The 14,596-nt window shown below is 37.4% G+C and overlaps 1 protein-coding gene across 2 annotated transcripts in view; it reads right to left on the bottom strand.

Moving 5' to 3' along the window:
• ATAD2 (ATPase family AAA domain containing 2) overlaps nucleotides 1–14,596 on the bottom strand; it is a 96,539-nt gene that overhangs the window by 41,109 nt on the left and 40,834 nt on the right. For both annotated transcript variants that reach the window (XM_055348718.2, XM_004047486.5), the window contains 7 exons: nucleotides 11,626–11,675; nucleotides 10,659–10,824; nucleotides 10,225–10,327; nucleotides 9,891–9,978; nucleotides 8,829–9,020; nucleotides 8,068–8,185; nucleotides 549–656 (listed from right to left, as the gene is read on the bottom strand). In XM_055348718.2, coding sequence (XP_055204693.1) covers nucleotides 549–656; nucleotides 8,068–8,185; nucleotides 8,829–9,020; nucleotides 9,891–9,978; nucleotides 10,225–10,327; nucleotides 10,659–10,684 — 635 coding nt within the window. In that variant the 5' untranslated portion in view covers nucleotides 10,685–10,824; nucleotides 11,626–11,675. The remainder of the gene's footprint in view (nucleotides 1–548; nucleotides 657–8,067; nucleotides 8,186–8,828; nucleotides 9,021–9,890; nucleotides 9,979–10,224; nucleotides 10,328–10,658; nucleotides 10,825–11,625; nucleotides 11,676–14,596) is intronic.

The following is a 14,596-nucleotide window of genomic DNA, read 5'->3' on the forward strand; positions in this document are numbered from 1 at the left end:
TTTGACCAGAACCACTGTGGGCCATATATAATGATTTGGCAAGCGGGCCAGGCACGGTGGCTCACAGCTATAATTCCAAAGGTTTGGGAGGCTGAGGCGGGTGGATAACTTGAGGCCAGTAGTTCAAGACCAGCCTGGCCAACATGGCGAAAGCTCATCTCTACTAAAACTACAAAAATGAGCCAGGTGTGGTGATGCACACCTGTAACCCCAGCTACTCAGGAGGCTGAGGCAGGAGAGTCGTGTGAACCCGAGAGGTGGTGGTTGCAGTGAGCCAAGATCACGCCACTGTACTCCAGCCTGGGCAACAGAACCAGGCCCTGTCTCAAAAAAAAAAAAAAAAGTCAAGAAATCAGTCATATGTTCTAACCGGTTATTCTGATTCAACTGTAGATAATTCTAACAAGACAGCATTCTAGTTTATACATTAACCTGTTGTGCAACTTTTTAATCAGCCAGCCTATACTTATACCCAAATTATTCTGTTTTCTTAGCAATTTTTACAAAATGTATCTGCTAGTTTAAAAAGGCATCAATATGGCACTTACCTATTGATAGCCCTATTACGACTCCTTTTCCTCCGCCTCTCAAAGTGCTGTTCATCTTCAGAGGAGGAAGATGAAGTCGAGTCACTACTGTGGATTGCATGCCTTCGCCTGAAGTAAAAAACAAAATTGAAATCATGATAAGGAAGGGCAGCAAAAAGAAAAGGCATAAGAAAAGCATCAGAAATACCTAATGCTCCAAAAAGGTTTATCATAAAATTAATACATCTGCTGACCCACTGACATAAACTTTGTTGGTTGAATCTTTCAAATGCAATAAAAGACTTAAACAACTGAGAGGAAAGGAAAAAAGACTAAAGACTGTGGCAGAGCTGAATATCAAATGTTCATGAAGACAGGAGAAGGCAGGGTGACTTCTTAGTCTTGATATAAATCAGTTATTCTCAAAGAGAAAGGTGGGATTAAGAGGGTATTAGAATATTTGGGGCTGGGTGTGGTGGCTCACACCTGTAATCCCAACACTTTAGGAGACCGAGGGGGAAGGATCACTTGACAGGTGTTCAAGCACAACGTAGTGGGACCTTGTCTCCACTAAAAATCATTCGAGCAACTTGGCAAGATTTGGTCTCTACTAAAAATCAAAAAGCTTAGACAGGTATGGTTGTAGCACATCTGTTGTCCCAGATACTCAGGAGGCTGAGGCGGGAGATTTGCTTGAGCCTGGGAGGACGAGGCTGTAGTGAGCCATGATTGCACCACTGCACTGCAGCCTGCTGGGTGATAAAGTAAGCCCCTGCCTCTATTTAAAAAAAAAAAAAAAGGTATTTGGGACTGTAATTTGAAACTATTTTCAATATTACACTATACATAATATTCACATTTGGGAGGAAATCACCTACTTTAAAAAATCAAATAACTTTTTTTTTTTTTTTTGAGACAAAGTCTCGCTCTATAGCCCAGGTTGGAGTGCAGTGGGATGATCTCAGCTCACTGCAACCTCTGCCTCCTGGGTTCCAGTTGAGCAATTCTCCTGCCTCAGCCTCCCGAGAAGCTGGGATTACAGGCACGTGCCATTGTGCCCAGTTAACTTTTTTTTTTTTTTTTTGATAGAGATGGGGTTTCACCACGTTGGCCAGGCTGGTCTTCAACTCCTGACCTTGTGATCCGCCTGCCTCAGCCTCCCAAAGTGCTGGGATTAAGGTGTGAGTCATCACGCCCGGCCAAAAATATCAAACAATTTTAAAAGAACATGAGATTTTATATAAACAAAAGGGCATCAAGAAAGACTTTTTAAATGCTGGGAAACAGTGATGAATAAGATGGCTTTTTATCAACAGTATACCATCCACTGTAAATTCACAACTGTCACTTAACAGCTGTGTAAATGTGGATGAGTTACTCAACCCATAAGTTTTCTTGCTCACAAAAAAGAAAAAAATACTATCAAACACTTAGGCTGGTTGGTACTATTAAATAAGATGCCAGATATTACAAATATACAAGAAAATTTTTTAATCACTTCTACCTTTGAATGGTTGCAAAAGACTCACAGAAAAAACAAAGAGTCTGGTTGGGAAGAACTTTAATTATTCTACTTGCTCAGGGTCTAGAACTTTTCTGAGTCAGAGTGCAATGATAGTAAGTAGGTATTTCCAAAAATACAAAAGGTTCACAATCTATTATCTGCATAATGTAGTTCCAGAAACGTGTATCAAAAAAACTCTGAAGTTATTCCATTATTCACTTGCAGCAAATCATAACCTGACATAGTACAAGGCAATTTTTAGTTTCTATTTTGTCCCACTTACTATGATTATTCATATGTTTTACTACAGAATTATTAATTAATATATTTGACCACACAGTGCTGGCTTGGAGACCCTAGAGATGTTAATGTTGCCACACTACATATGTTGTGTGTTATCTGTAAATCCAGCCAAAAAGTCTGAATTCTGAAACACAAATGTTTTCCAAGGGTTTTGGATAAGGGGTTGTGGAAACACAGAAATAAATGAGAAAATAATCTTTCACCCATCCACCTACCCAAATACACCGAGACCAACCATCTTTGTGATCAGCCTGAAACTAAAATTATTATATCCAGTACAAGTCTGCAATTTTATATGAAAAACTAACTTATTCATTATTACCATGAATATTAGACTTTAATGTATTCACATAATTTTATGTGAACTCACTACGTAGTCACAGAATTCAGACTAACCTCCCAATTAATAAAAAAGACTAATATTAACTGACTGCTTTCTGTACCATGTACTTGATATAGTATTTAATCTTAATTAAAATTTTGGAAAAGTGGATTATTAGTAGGCTCAATTTACAGTTAGGGCCAGTGTGGCTTCCAGGTTAAATAATTTACTCAAAATATCAGAATTAGTCATTGATAGTGTCAGAATTCAAACCTATATGTTTATTCAAAAAATCTACATTCTATACATTACTATACTGATGATTTCCAGTTTTTTTATTTCATAAACCAATAAAGTTAAAAGCAAACAATAACACAACCTGTGGACTAACATGAAATTTCTGACATTTGATTTGCAAAATGGAGATTATTTTTAAACATCGAAGTACAGTTATAATAGCAAATACATACCGCACTTAATGTATGGCAGACACTATTTTAAATGCTTTACATGTATTAACTCATCTAATTCTCACAATACTATGAGATAGGTTCTACTATCCTCACTTTACAGATAAAAAAAAACTGAAACAGAGTTAAGTAACTTGCCAAAGGCCACTAATAACTAGTAGAGCTGAGCTCCAAGCCTAGACAGTCCTAGTCATGGGCCCAGGTTCTTAGCAATTACTCTATACTGTAGAAAGGTCATTACTTCAGTTTAAAAACATTGTAAACACTATTCCACAAGGTAGAGAAAGAGGGAATCCTCCCCAAATCATTCTATGAGGCCAGTATCACCCTAATACCAAAACTAGGAAAGGACATAACCAAAAAAGAAAACTACAGACCAACATCCCTGTGAACATAGATGCTAAAATCCTTAACAAAATACTAGCTAATCGAATCCAACAACATATCAAAAAAGATAATCTACTATGATCAAGGGGGTTTCATACCACGGATGCAGGGATGGTTTAACATACTCAAGTCAATAAATGTGATACACCACATAAACAGAATTAAAAACAAAAATCACATGATCATCTCAACAGATGCAGAAAAGGCATTTAACAAAATCCAGCATCCCTTTATGATTAAAGCTCTCTGCAAAGTCAGCATACAAAGAACACACTTCAATGTAATAAAAGCCATCTATGACAAATCCACAGCCAACGTAATACTGAATGGGGAAAGGTTAAAAGCATTCCCTCTGAGAACTGGAACTAGACAAGGATGCCCACTCTCACCACTTCTATTCAACATAGTACTGGAAGTCCTAGCCACAGCAATCAGACAAGAGAAAAAAAATAAAAGGGTATCCAAATCAGTAAAAAGGAAGTCAAACTGTCTGTCTGCTGATTATATGATTGTGCACCTAGAAAACCCCAAAGACTACTGCAAAAAACTCCTAGAACTGACAAAAAAATCCAGCAAAGTTTCAGGATACAAAATCAATGTACACAAATCAGCAGTAGGTCTACTATATACCAACAGTGGCCAAGCTAAGAATGAAATCAAGAACTCAACCCCTTTTACAATAGCTGCAAAATAAAATAAAATACTTAGGAATATACCTAACCAAAGAGGCAAAAGACCTCTACAAGGAAAACTACAAAACACTGCTGAAAGAAATAACAGATGACACAAACAAATGGAAGCACATCCCATGCTCATGGATGGGTGGAATGAAAATTGTGGAAACGACCATATTGCCAAAAGCAATCGACAAATTCAACATAATTCCCATCAAAATACCAGCTATCATTCTTCACAGAACTAGAAAAAACAATCCTAAAATTCATATGGAACCAAAAAAGCCTGCATAGTCAAAGCAAGTCTAAGCAAAAAGAACAAATCTGGAAGCATTACGTCACCTGATTTCAAACTACGCTATAAGGCCATAGTCACCAAAACAGCACAGTACTAGTATAAAAATAGGCAAACAGACAAATGGAACAGAATAGAGAACTCAGAAATAAAATCAAATAACTGATCTTCAACAAAGCAAACAGAAACATAAAGTGGGGAAAGGACACCCTATTCATCAGATGGTGCTGGGATAACTGGGTAGCCACATCTAGGAGAATGAAACCGGTTCCTCATCTCTCACCTGATACAAAAATCAACTCAAGTTGGATCGAGGACTTAAATCTAAGACCTGAAACTATATAAAAATTCTAGAAGATAACATCAGGAAAACCCTTCTAGACATTGGCTTAGGCAAGGGTTTCATGACCAAGAACCCAAAAGCAAACACAATAAAAGCAAAGATAAACAGGTGGGACTTAATTAAACCAAAGAGCTTTTGAATAGCAAAAGGAAGAATCAGCAGAGTAAAAAGGCAACCCACAGTATGGGAGAAAATCTTCACAATCTATACATCCGGCAAAAGACTAATATCTAGCATCTACAACGAACTCAAACAAATTAGCAAGAAAAAAACAATCCCATCAAAAAGTGGGCTATGGACATGAACAGACAATTCTTAAAAGAAGATATACAAATGGCAACAAACACATGAAAAAATGCTCAACATCACTAATGATCAGGGAAATGCAAATCAAAACCACAATGTGATACCACCTTACCCCCGCAAAAATGGCTATAATCAAAAAATCAAAAAATAATAGATGTTGGTGTGTATATAGTGACCACTTCTACACTGCTGGTGGAAAAGTAAACTAGTACAACCACTATAGAAAACAGTGTGGAGATTCCCTAAAGAGTTAAAAGTAGAACTACCGTTTGATCCAGCAATCCCACTACTGGGTATCTACCCAGAGGAAAATAAGTTATTATATGAAACAGATACTTCCACACGCATGTTTATAGCAGCACAATTCGCAATTGCAAAAATGTGGAACCAACCCAAATGTCCATCAATCGAGTGGACTACTACTCAGCCATCAAAAGGAATGAATTAATGGCATTTGCAACTACTTGGATGAGACTGGAGACTTACTCTAAGTGAAGTAACTCAGGAATGAAAAACCAAACATCATATGTTCCATGTGTTCTCACTAATAAGTGGGAGCTAAGCTATGAAGATGCAAAGGCATAAGAATGACACAATGAACTGTGGGAACTCAGGGGGAAAGAGTGGGAAGGGAGTGAGGGATAAAAGACAACAAGTTGTGTTCAATGTATACTGCTTGGGTGATGGGTATACCAAAATCTCACAAATCACTACTGAAGAACTTATTCATGTAACCAAATACCACCTGCTCCCCAAAAACCTACGGAAATAAAAAATTTAAAAAAAAAAAAAGGAAAAGAGGGGCTGAGGCAAGTCAGTATAATCCATTTTCATAGGAAAATGTTTTCTAAATTTGAAAAATGAAAACCAAAAATAAAATAAAATAAATAAAAAACATTTAAACACACATATCTGTCTACATGTGCTCATCCCCCAATTTCCATTTTACTGAAAGCCAATTAAAAATCTGACACCCACAAACACTGGACCAGCACTTTGAATCTAACCAATAACTCGGCCGGATGCGGTGGCTCACGCCTGCAATCCCACCACTTGGGAGGCCAAGGCGGGTGGATCACCTGAGGTCAGGAATTTGAGACCAGCCTGGCCTATATGGTGAAAACCCCGTCTCTACTAAAAATACAAAAAAATTAGCCGGGCGTGGTGGCAGACGCCTGTGATCCCAGCTACTCGGGAGGCTGAGGCAGAAGAATCACTTGAACCCAGGAGGCGGAGGTTGCAGTGAGCCGAGATCGCGCCACTGCACTCCAGCCTGGGCGAGAGAGTGAGATTTCCTCTTAAACAAAACAAAACAGGAGAAGAAATAAGATCCCAAAGTAGCTGCCACCCTCTTAGTACTGCTGGATCAAACAGAGATCCACCCCTTGAGTTAGGTAACCATAACAGTGCCTTGGTCCTGTGCCTGGTGGTGGTGGGGATTCTAGGGAACACTATACCTTCCTCTCCTTTTCTGAAGTTCATTACATTTCACCACCAAAATAGGGTCTTTACATTCTAAGTGGCCTGTGAGAATACTGATGTGCAGCCTCCTTTCAAGTGCAATTAATCTTGAAAAGCCCTGAGAGACTGAGTTTGTCTTCCCGATCCTCCATCCTTCTGGACCCTGGTCATGTGAAATAGGATGATGAAATAAGAAATCTAGATGTATACCTGTGATTCTTACAATGAAATGAAAAGACCTAGGGACACAAATAGTATTTTTTATTTTTCCTAAAAGAAATTAACCTTCAGCACTTATAAAGGTGCTGCTTCCATGACCAAAACATGATCAGATGGTCTGTCTAGGAGAAAACTTCCAAGAACTGTTCAAATAACTGAAATATCCTAAGGCTTCGGTCTTACTTCTGAGAAAATTCTAATATTAAGGGAAAAAAGTACCATTTCCCACAAAATAAATTTTTTTTCCTGGTTTCTTAGTCTTCTCTCTTATTCATGAACTACCAAAATGATTATTCCAATGCATTGATGAGGAAGTACCAAGAATTATCTCTTTGACCGGGTGTGGTGGCTCACACCTGTAATCCCAGCACTTTGGGAAGCTGAGGCAGGTGGATCACTTGAGGTCAAGAGTTTGAGACCAGCCTGGCCAACATGATGAAAACTCGTCTCTACTAAAAATACAAAAATCAGCTGGGTGTAGTGGCAGGTACCTGTAGTCCCAGCTACTTGGGAGGCTGAAGCAGGAGAATTGCTTGAACCCAGGAGGCAGAGGTTGCAGTAAGCCAAGATCGTGCCACTGCACTCCAGCCTGGGGAACACAGCAAGACTCTGCTCCGCCCCCACCCTCCCCAAAATAAATAAATAAAATAAAAATAGAAGAATTATCTCTTTGGACTTAAATTTGACCAACAAACAACTGTTGGGATGTAGAAGGAAAAGAAATCCACAAATATTGAATAGTCAAAGAAAATAAATGTTTCCTACAACAGAAGAGGAATAAATTATAAAATAGATCCAGAAAAAGATAACCAGAGTCATGAAAGGTCTAGAGGCCATGTAGCTTAGAACATCTGACATGGTAGGAAAATGCATCTGTAATAGTATGCAAAGAAAAGACTAAACCTATATTCTAACTTAATGTGAAGATTAAATGAAACAATCTATGTAAAATGCTTAACACAGAGCCAGGACTACAGTAAACCCTGAGTCTAAGGTTGCTCTATTATTAAAGTGTGGAAAAATGGAATAAACTACCTTACTACGGTAGTTACTAACACCTCCTATTAGTGGAAGCAAAAGCAAAAACTAGTCAGTGGTACTGGGGATTAGACTACTAAAGGTATAGAAACTAAGCTCTCCCAAATACACAATTATAGAATTTTATCCTAATACACCCAATCCTGAAAGTCTAGAGTCCAGCCCTAACATAAAAACAATTATGTTGTCATAAATCAATCACTATATCAGAACCAAACCTGTTCATTCGTTTACAGTAAGGACTTCTTGGTCCTGCGGAAGATAATCGGTATCTTGGTCTTGCAGGAGAAGCTGGGCCACTATAAAATATGTTGGGCTTTCTCTGGTGACGAGGTTCTAAAAAAAAGAAATATATATATATATATTTGTGTATATATATATATGGCATACAAATATGTATGAAGATAATTTTGCTCTTCATCTAAATACTTACAAAGGTGCTTATTGCCTTCCATGAAGTACTAGTAAATATCTACTGTGGAATATTTTGCTGTTCATATTTTAAGTCATTTATGTCCAGAGGGTTGCAGCTGATAACATGTATAGCACAGATACCAACCAACCAAAACACACACAGGCCATAAACAACCATTGTGACTGTAGAGATGTGTAACAGGTTGATTATCAGCCTTGTATATTAATGCTCACAAGTACTGCGGTATAATATTAACATAAATCAAAAGAAGTCCTATCTCTATACAAACTGACAAAATAAATTAAGTAGAAAGCTGTGCAATCTAAAATAAAGACAGATATAAAATTCAAAAATAGCCCAATTATTTGCTTTGGTCAAGGCAAACATTTAACTTTCTTCAGAGAAATTATTTGTTACAAACAGGATAGGTAAAGACAACAGTAATAAGTATTCAACAAAATGAAAATATGAAAAATATCAAAAAGACAAGAATAACAGAGAAGAAACAGGAAATATAAAGCTAATATAATTACATCTCCTGGAAAGAGTATGTATAGCACTTACTTTCCAATGGAGCCTGATAGTAAACAGTAGCTTTTCTCTGTCTAAGATAATACCGCTTCTGATTATCTTCTTCTCCATCTTCTTCATCTTCATCATCTTCATCATCGTCATCTTCATCATCATCATCATCTTCATCATCTTCGTCTTCACCATCATCTTCATGTTCTTGGTCTTCACCCTCTTCAGATGACTCTACAATTAAGAGATACTTACTTCCAGAAGGATACTCAGCAAAATGTTAACAATTTTTAACATAGGTGAGTTGGGAGAGAAAGATCCACCCTTTTAAAACTTATCTACTCCTAAAAAAAAAAAAAAAAAAAAAAACCTTATCTACTCCTAGATTGCTCATGGGAAGAATTTGTAATTCTTTTCCAACATTAAAAAACTGCAGAAAAACACAAGGAAGGAAAAAAGGAAGCGGAGAAAGAAGTTTGAAGGCTACTGTTAAGCAAGCACCAAACTAAAATTTATAGTCTTTCTATGAATTTCATTAATGTAGGTGACTAAACTTAAGCTTCCAAGTTAACATAACTTTTTGACAAGTTTTCAAATTTCCTCATTAAGCTTTTGCTTTCTAAACTTAAGTTTGACATTTCACCCAGCCCATCTGGCTGTCATGGAGTTACATGCTGCATAACTCAATCTACTTATGATTATGGTAAAACATGCTCACCAAACATTTAAAATGCATTTCAGAAAACTGATTTTCACTTAAGATAAGTTCTAATAGATTATGGTAATAAGTCCTAAATGGAATAGCAAAACATAATTTTAATCACCTTTAAACTAAAAAAGAGATATACAGTGTGTTGTCCATAGTGGATGTATTACATAAGCAGACCAATATTATTGGCTTCAGATTGTTGATTTCAGTTACTTTCCCAAACAAAACATACTATCCTTTTAAGCTCTCCCCTTTCCCCACTTTTAAGTTACCAACCCTCTGATCTCTCACAAACTACCATAAATGTCACACCTTCTAAATAAAAAGGCTATTTTCTACTAAATAAAAAGTTCTTAAATTCAATCCCAGAAGACAGAACAAGAGAAGAGACTAACCCACACTGCCTTCTTGATTATCAGTTGTTTCTTCATCAGTTCTTTGAATATCTTTCTGTTTTCCTCTTGTGTACATATTAAGATTGCTCTAAAAATGTTTAAATAAAAGCCATTAACATTTGGAATCTATTTATTAAAAAAAATTAAGTTGGATCCTCCAATCTTGTTTAAAATTAAGATATTTACAGCCATAAACTCTTACATTTCCAGCAGTAACTAATGACTGATCAAATAAATGCTGGAAAAAGTGATGTTTAACGAAAAATGGATTAGGTACTATAAAAAAAATTAAACTGGATATTAAATCATTCCCTTAATGGAAGAATATATTTACTTCTTCTGTTTCATTAAACACTCCCAAGTCTTCAAGTTCTCTCATTCGCTGTCTACGCATCTTCTTCATGTCATCCATTTTTTGAAGTACAGCTTCAGCAGTGCTTTAAAAAAAAGATATAAATGTAAGTGAAAATTGTAAAAGAGTAGCAGAATTTTAAAAACTTTATTTTTCTTCCATTGCAAACTTTTGGCACTAAGGTTTTAAATATTTTTATAAGAAGCATTGATTTACTTGTATAAAAATATTTTAAAATTTCTTTCCAAGAATAGAGACATATACAGAATTGTCACAAAGACCTCTGATAATCATTCTCCTCTACGCTTTATGTAGTAGAATGCATTAAATGTTTGGGCTGGTTGAAATCCATGATTCCTCCCCAACAAAAAGTCTCTGACAGATAAATCATCTTGATCTAAGGAATTTTTACTTACTTAGTTATAAGTTTGTCAAACAGCATGGACTGGTTTACACCACTATAACGACTTCTAATCCTACAACTTCGACGCACTTCAACATCACCATTATCTTCATGTAAGTGTTCTGTACTTTGAACGATGTTTCTAGCCCTCAATGACCGAGTAACTGGAATCACTTTGTCTTCACAAATGCATACATAAAAATAAATAGAAACATTTAAAGTAATAGTATTTAAAAAACAATTCTAAAATGAACAATTGAAAAGCTATACTTTCATGTAACAAAATTACAGTATCTTAAACTTAACTTTCTTAAAAACATCAGAAAACAAAAATAAAGTTAAAACATACACCTACCCTAAGATTGAGCCCACCTACTCCCAGGAGAAGAGGGAAGATACGTAATACAAAGACTTGTACATGAATGTTCAAAGCAGCTTTGTGATAGCCCCAAACCAGAAACAACCCAAGTCCATCAAAAGGTGAAGAGATAAATTGTGGTATATCCATATAATGGAATACTACTCATCAACAAAAAAGTGACCACATGGATTCTCAAAGCAATTATGATGAGTTGCAAGAAGCCAAACAAAGAATAAATACTGTATGATTCCATGTATATAAAACTCTAGATAATACAAACTAAGCTATAATAACAGAGAACAGATTCTAAAATGAATGGTCACGGCTATGTTCCAGTGAAATTATTTGCTCAGGAATCTGGTGGGGAGTAGTGTCAGAGAGTGAGGAGAGAAGCTAGAAGAGCCAGGAGGAATTATAAAAGGGCCCGGGGAAGTTTTTGGGGGTAATAATTACCTTCACTATCTTATTGTGGTGATGGCTTCATGGCATATACTTACGTTAAAACCTAACAAATTATACACTTTAAACATGTAAAATTTATTGTACGTACCTCAAAAAACCTGTAAACAGAATATTAATTACACATTTTAAGATTTGAAATGACTTTAACAGTACTTACCTTCTCTGTGCTCTTCTTTTTTTTTATCAGCCTGCTGTCTGGCCAACTGCCTATATTTTAAAAAATTAGATTAATTCAAAATAATTGACATAACTTTAATTTTATTTATTTAGATGGGATTGCACTCCATCGTCCAACAGGAGTGCAGTGGCACAATCATGACTCACTATAGCCTCAAACTGCTGGGCTCAAGCAATACCTCCCACCTCAGCCTCCCCAGTAGGTAGAACTACACACCTCACTACATCCAGCTAACTTTTTTTTTTTTTTTTGAGACGGAGTCTTGCTCTGTCGCCCAGGCTGGAGTGCAGTGGCGCGATCTTGGCTCACTGCAAGCTCCCCCTCCTGGGTTCACGCCATTCTCCTGCCTCAGCTTCCTGAGTAGTTGGGACTACAGGCTCCTGTCATCTCGCCCGGCTAATTTTTTGGATTTTTAGTAGAGACGAGGTTTCACCGTGTTAGCCAGGATGGTCTCGATCTCCTGACCTCATGATCTGCCCACCTCAGCCTCCCAAAGTGCTGGGATTACAGGCTTGAGCCACTGAGCCTGGCCGCTAACTTTTAACATTTTTTTGTACAGATGGGGGAGGGGGGGGTCTCGCTTTTTTGTCCAGGTTGGTCTTGAACTACTGGCCTCAAGCAGTTCTCCAGTTCTCCCACCTTAGCCTCCCAAAGTGCTAGGATTATAGGTATGAGCCACCATACCTGGCTATAACTGACATAACTATTTCTTATATTCCATAATACTACAAAGAAGACATAACTGTATTTCTTATATTCCATAATACTACAAACAAGACAAAAAGTTAAATCAGCCTGGAGAACAAATACTAAGATACCTAAAAACTTAAAATATACTGAAAAAAATAGGCCAGGCACGGTAGTTCACACCTGTAATCTCAGCACTTTGGGAGGTTGAGACGGGTGGATCATGAGGTCAGGAAATCGAGACCATCCTGGCTAACAGGGTGAAACCCTGTCTCTACTACAAACACAAAAAAATTAGCCAGGCCTGGTGGCAGGCGCCTGTAGTCCCAGATACTCAGAAGGCTGAGGCAGGAGAATGGCATGAACCCAGGAGGTGGAGCTTGCAGTGAGCCGAGATCCCGCCACTGCACTCCAGCCTGGGCAACAGAGTGACACCTCGCCTCAAAAAAAAAAAAAAATCTACTAAGCAAAACGGTATGTGCCATTAACTTGTTTTTAGTGACTCAATTTTCCATCCTTAGGCTGCATCTGTTAATCAACCTATGTATCAAGCTATTTGCAAAGTGGGCTGATTTATATGTGGAATTTCAAATATTACAACTTAAAGTAAAATAAAACCATCTTTCCCCGATGAGTTAACTTATATATTCTCATTAACAAAGTAAGTCTTCATTAATTCCTCATCTCTCTTGGAAGACAGGTAAGAATTAAGAAGAAAATAAAAACTTTTGGCTGGGCACAGTGGCTCATGCCTGTAATCCCAGCACTTTGGGAGGCCAAGAATTCAAGACCAGCCTGGCCAACATGGTGAAACTCCATCTCTAGTTAAAAACAAACAAACAAACAAACAAACAAACAAACAAACAAACAAACAAAACCAAAACCAGTCAGGTGCCTGTAGTCCCACCTACTCAAGAGCCTGAGGCAGGAGAATCACTTGAACCTGGGAGGCAGTGGCTGCAGTGAGCCGAGATTGCACCACTAGAGATTGCACCACTACATTCCAGCCCGGGTGACAGAGCACAGAGTCCATCTCAAAAACAAACAAACAAACAAACAAACAAACAAAACTTTTGAGTAGTCCACCTACAGGTAAAGGCTTAGTTTCTTCAAAGGCTCACAGACTTTTCTCATAAAGGAGCTCCTCCCTTCATACCATGTAGGTCTATACATTTTATAAACCAGGCCCCTTTCAGATGCTAGAAACAGAATGACTAAAGCACTATTTTTCCGAACCACCCACCCCTACTGCCTTCTTTTTGCCTGCAGGAGGAAAGCAACCTTCCAAGGGTTGGTAAACTTTTCCTTCAATTGCTATGCACTAAATATTTTAAGCTTGGAAGCCATACAGTCTCCTCTGTCACAGCTACCTAACATTACAGCGTGAAACGAGCCACATACAAAATGAATGGGCATGGCAGTGTTCCAAGGAAACTATTTACAAAAATATGCTGCTGGAGTTTGTCAACCGCTGCAAATCTGAAGAAAGCTACGGTATACACAAGTTTAAACATTACTTCAGAGGTTTTGTGTACACTCTGCGAAGACTATACCTAATCACTGGACCCTAGTTAAGAACCCCAGGATCAAGTAAGTAAGTATGTAGATCCTGCCCTCATGACACAGTTACTCATATCTTTCTGTCTTTTTCTAACAATCTTCATCCTCTGGTCTTTGAGACTCAAGTAGATTGAAAACAAAGAGTAAAAAAAAGAATGGAAAGGAAGGAAATAAAGAGATTTCTATAGTCAGGCATGCTGACAACAGTGAAAAAGAAACAGGAAAAGTATATGAAAAAGGACTCAGAAATACTATAGGCTCTTTTATATAAGCCTTATGCAAACAGATACTGATGTTACCATTACGTAAAATAATCATCACTGTTTGTAATAATGACCTGAATGTAGGGAAAGAGGATTTTTGTACAGGAAATCTTCTTGACAGAAGACATAAAAATGGCCAATAAGCACATAAAATGATGCTCAACATTATTAGCCATCAGGGAAAGGTAAATCAGAACCACAGTGAGATACTTCACACCTGTTAAAATGGCGAACACAAAAAAGGCAGACTATGACAAGTGTTGGTGAGGATGTAGAGACCCTCATACATTGGTGGTAGGAATGTAAAATGCTGTAAATGTTTTGGAAAAGTATGCTACTTCCTCAAAATGTTAGTGTTATTATTTGACTCAGCAATTCCACTGCCAGGTGTATACCCAAAAGAACTGACACCTACCTCCACATAAAAATGTGTATACCTA

The sequence above is a fragment of the Gorilla gorilla genome, chromosome 7 (assembly GCF_029281585.2).
Source record: "Gorilla gorilla gorilla isolate KB3781 chromosome 7, NHGRI_mGorGor1-v2.1_pri, whole genome shotgun sequence".
NCBI classification, from domain to species: domain Eukaryota; kingdom Metazoa; phylum Chordata; class Mammalia; order Primates; family Hominidae; genus Gorilla; species Gorilla gorilla.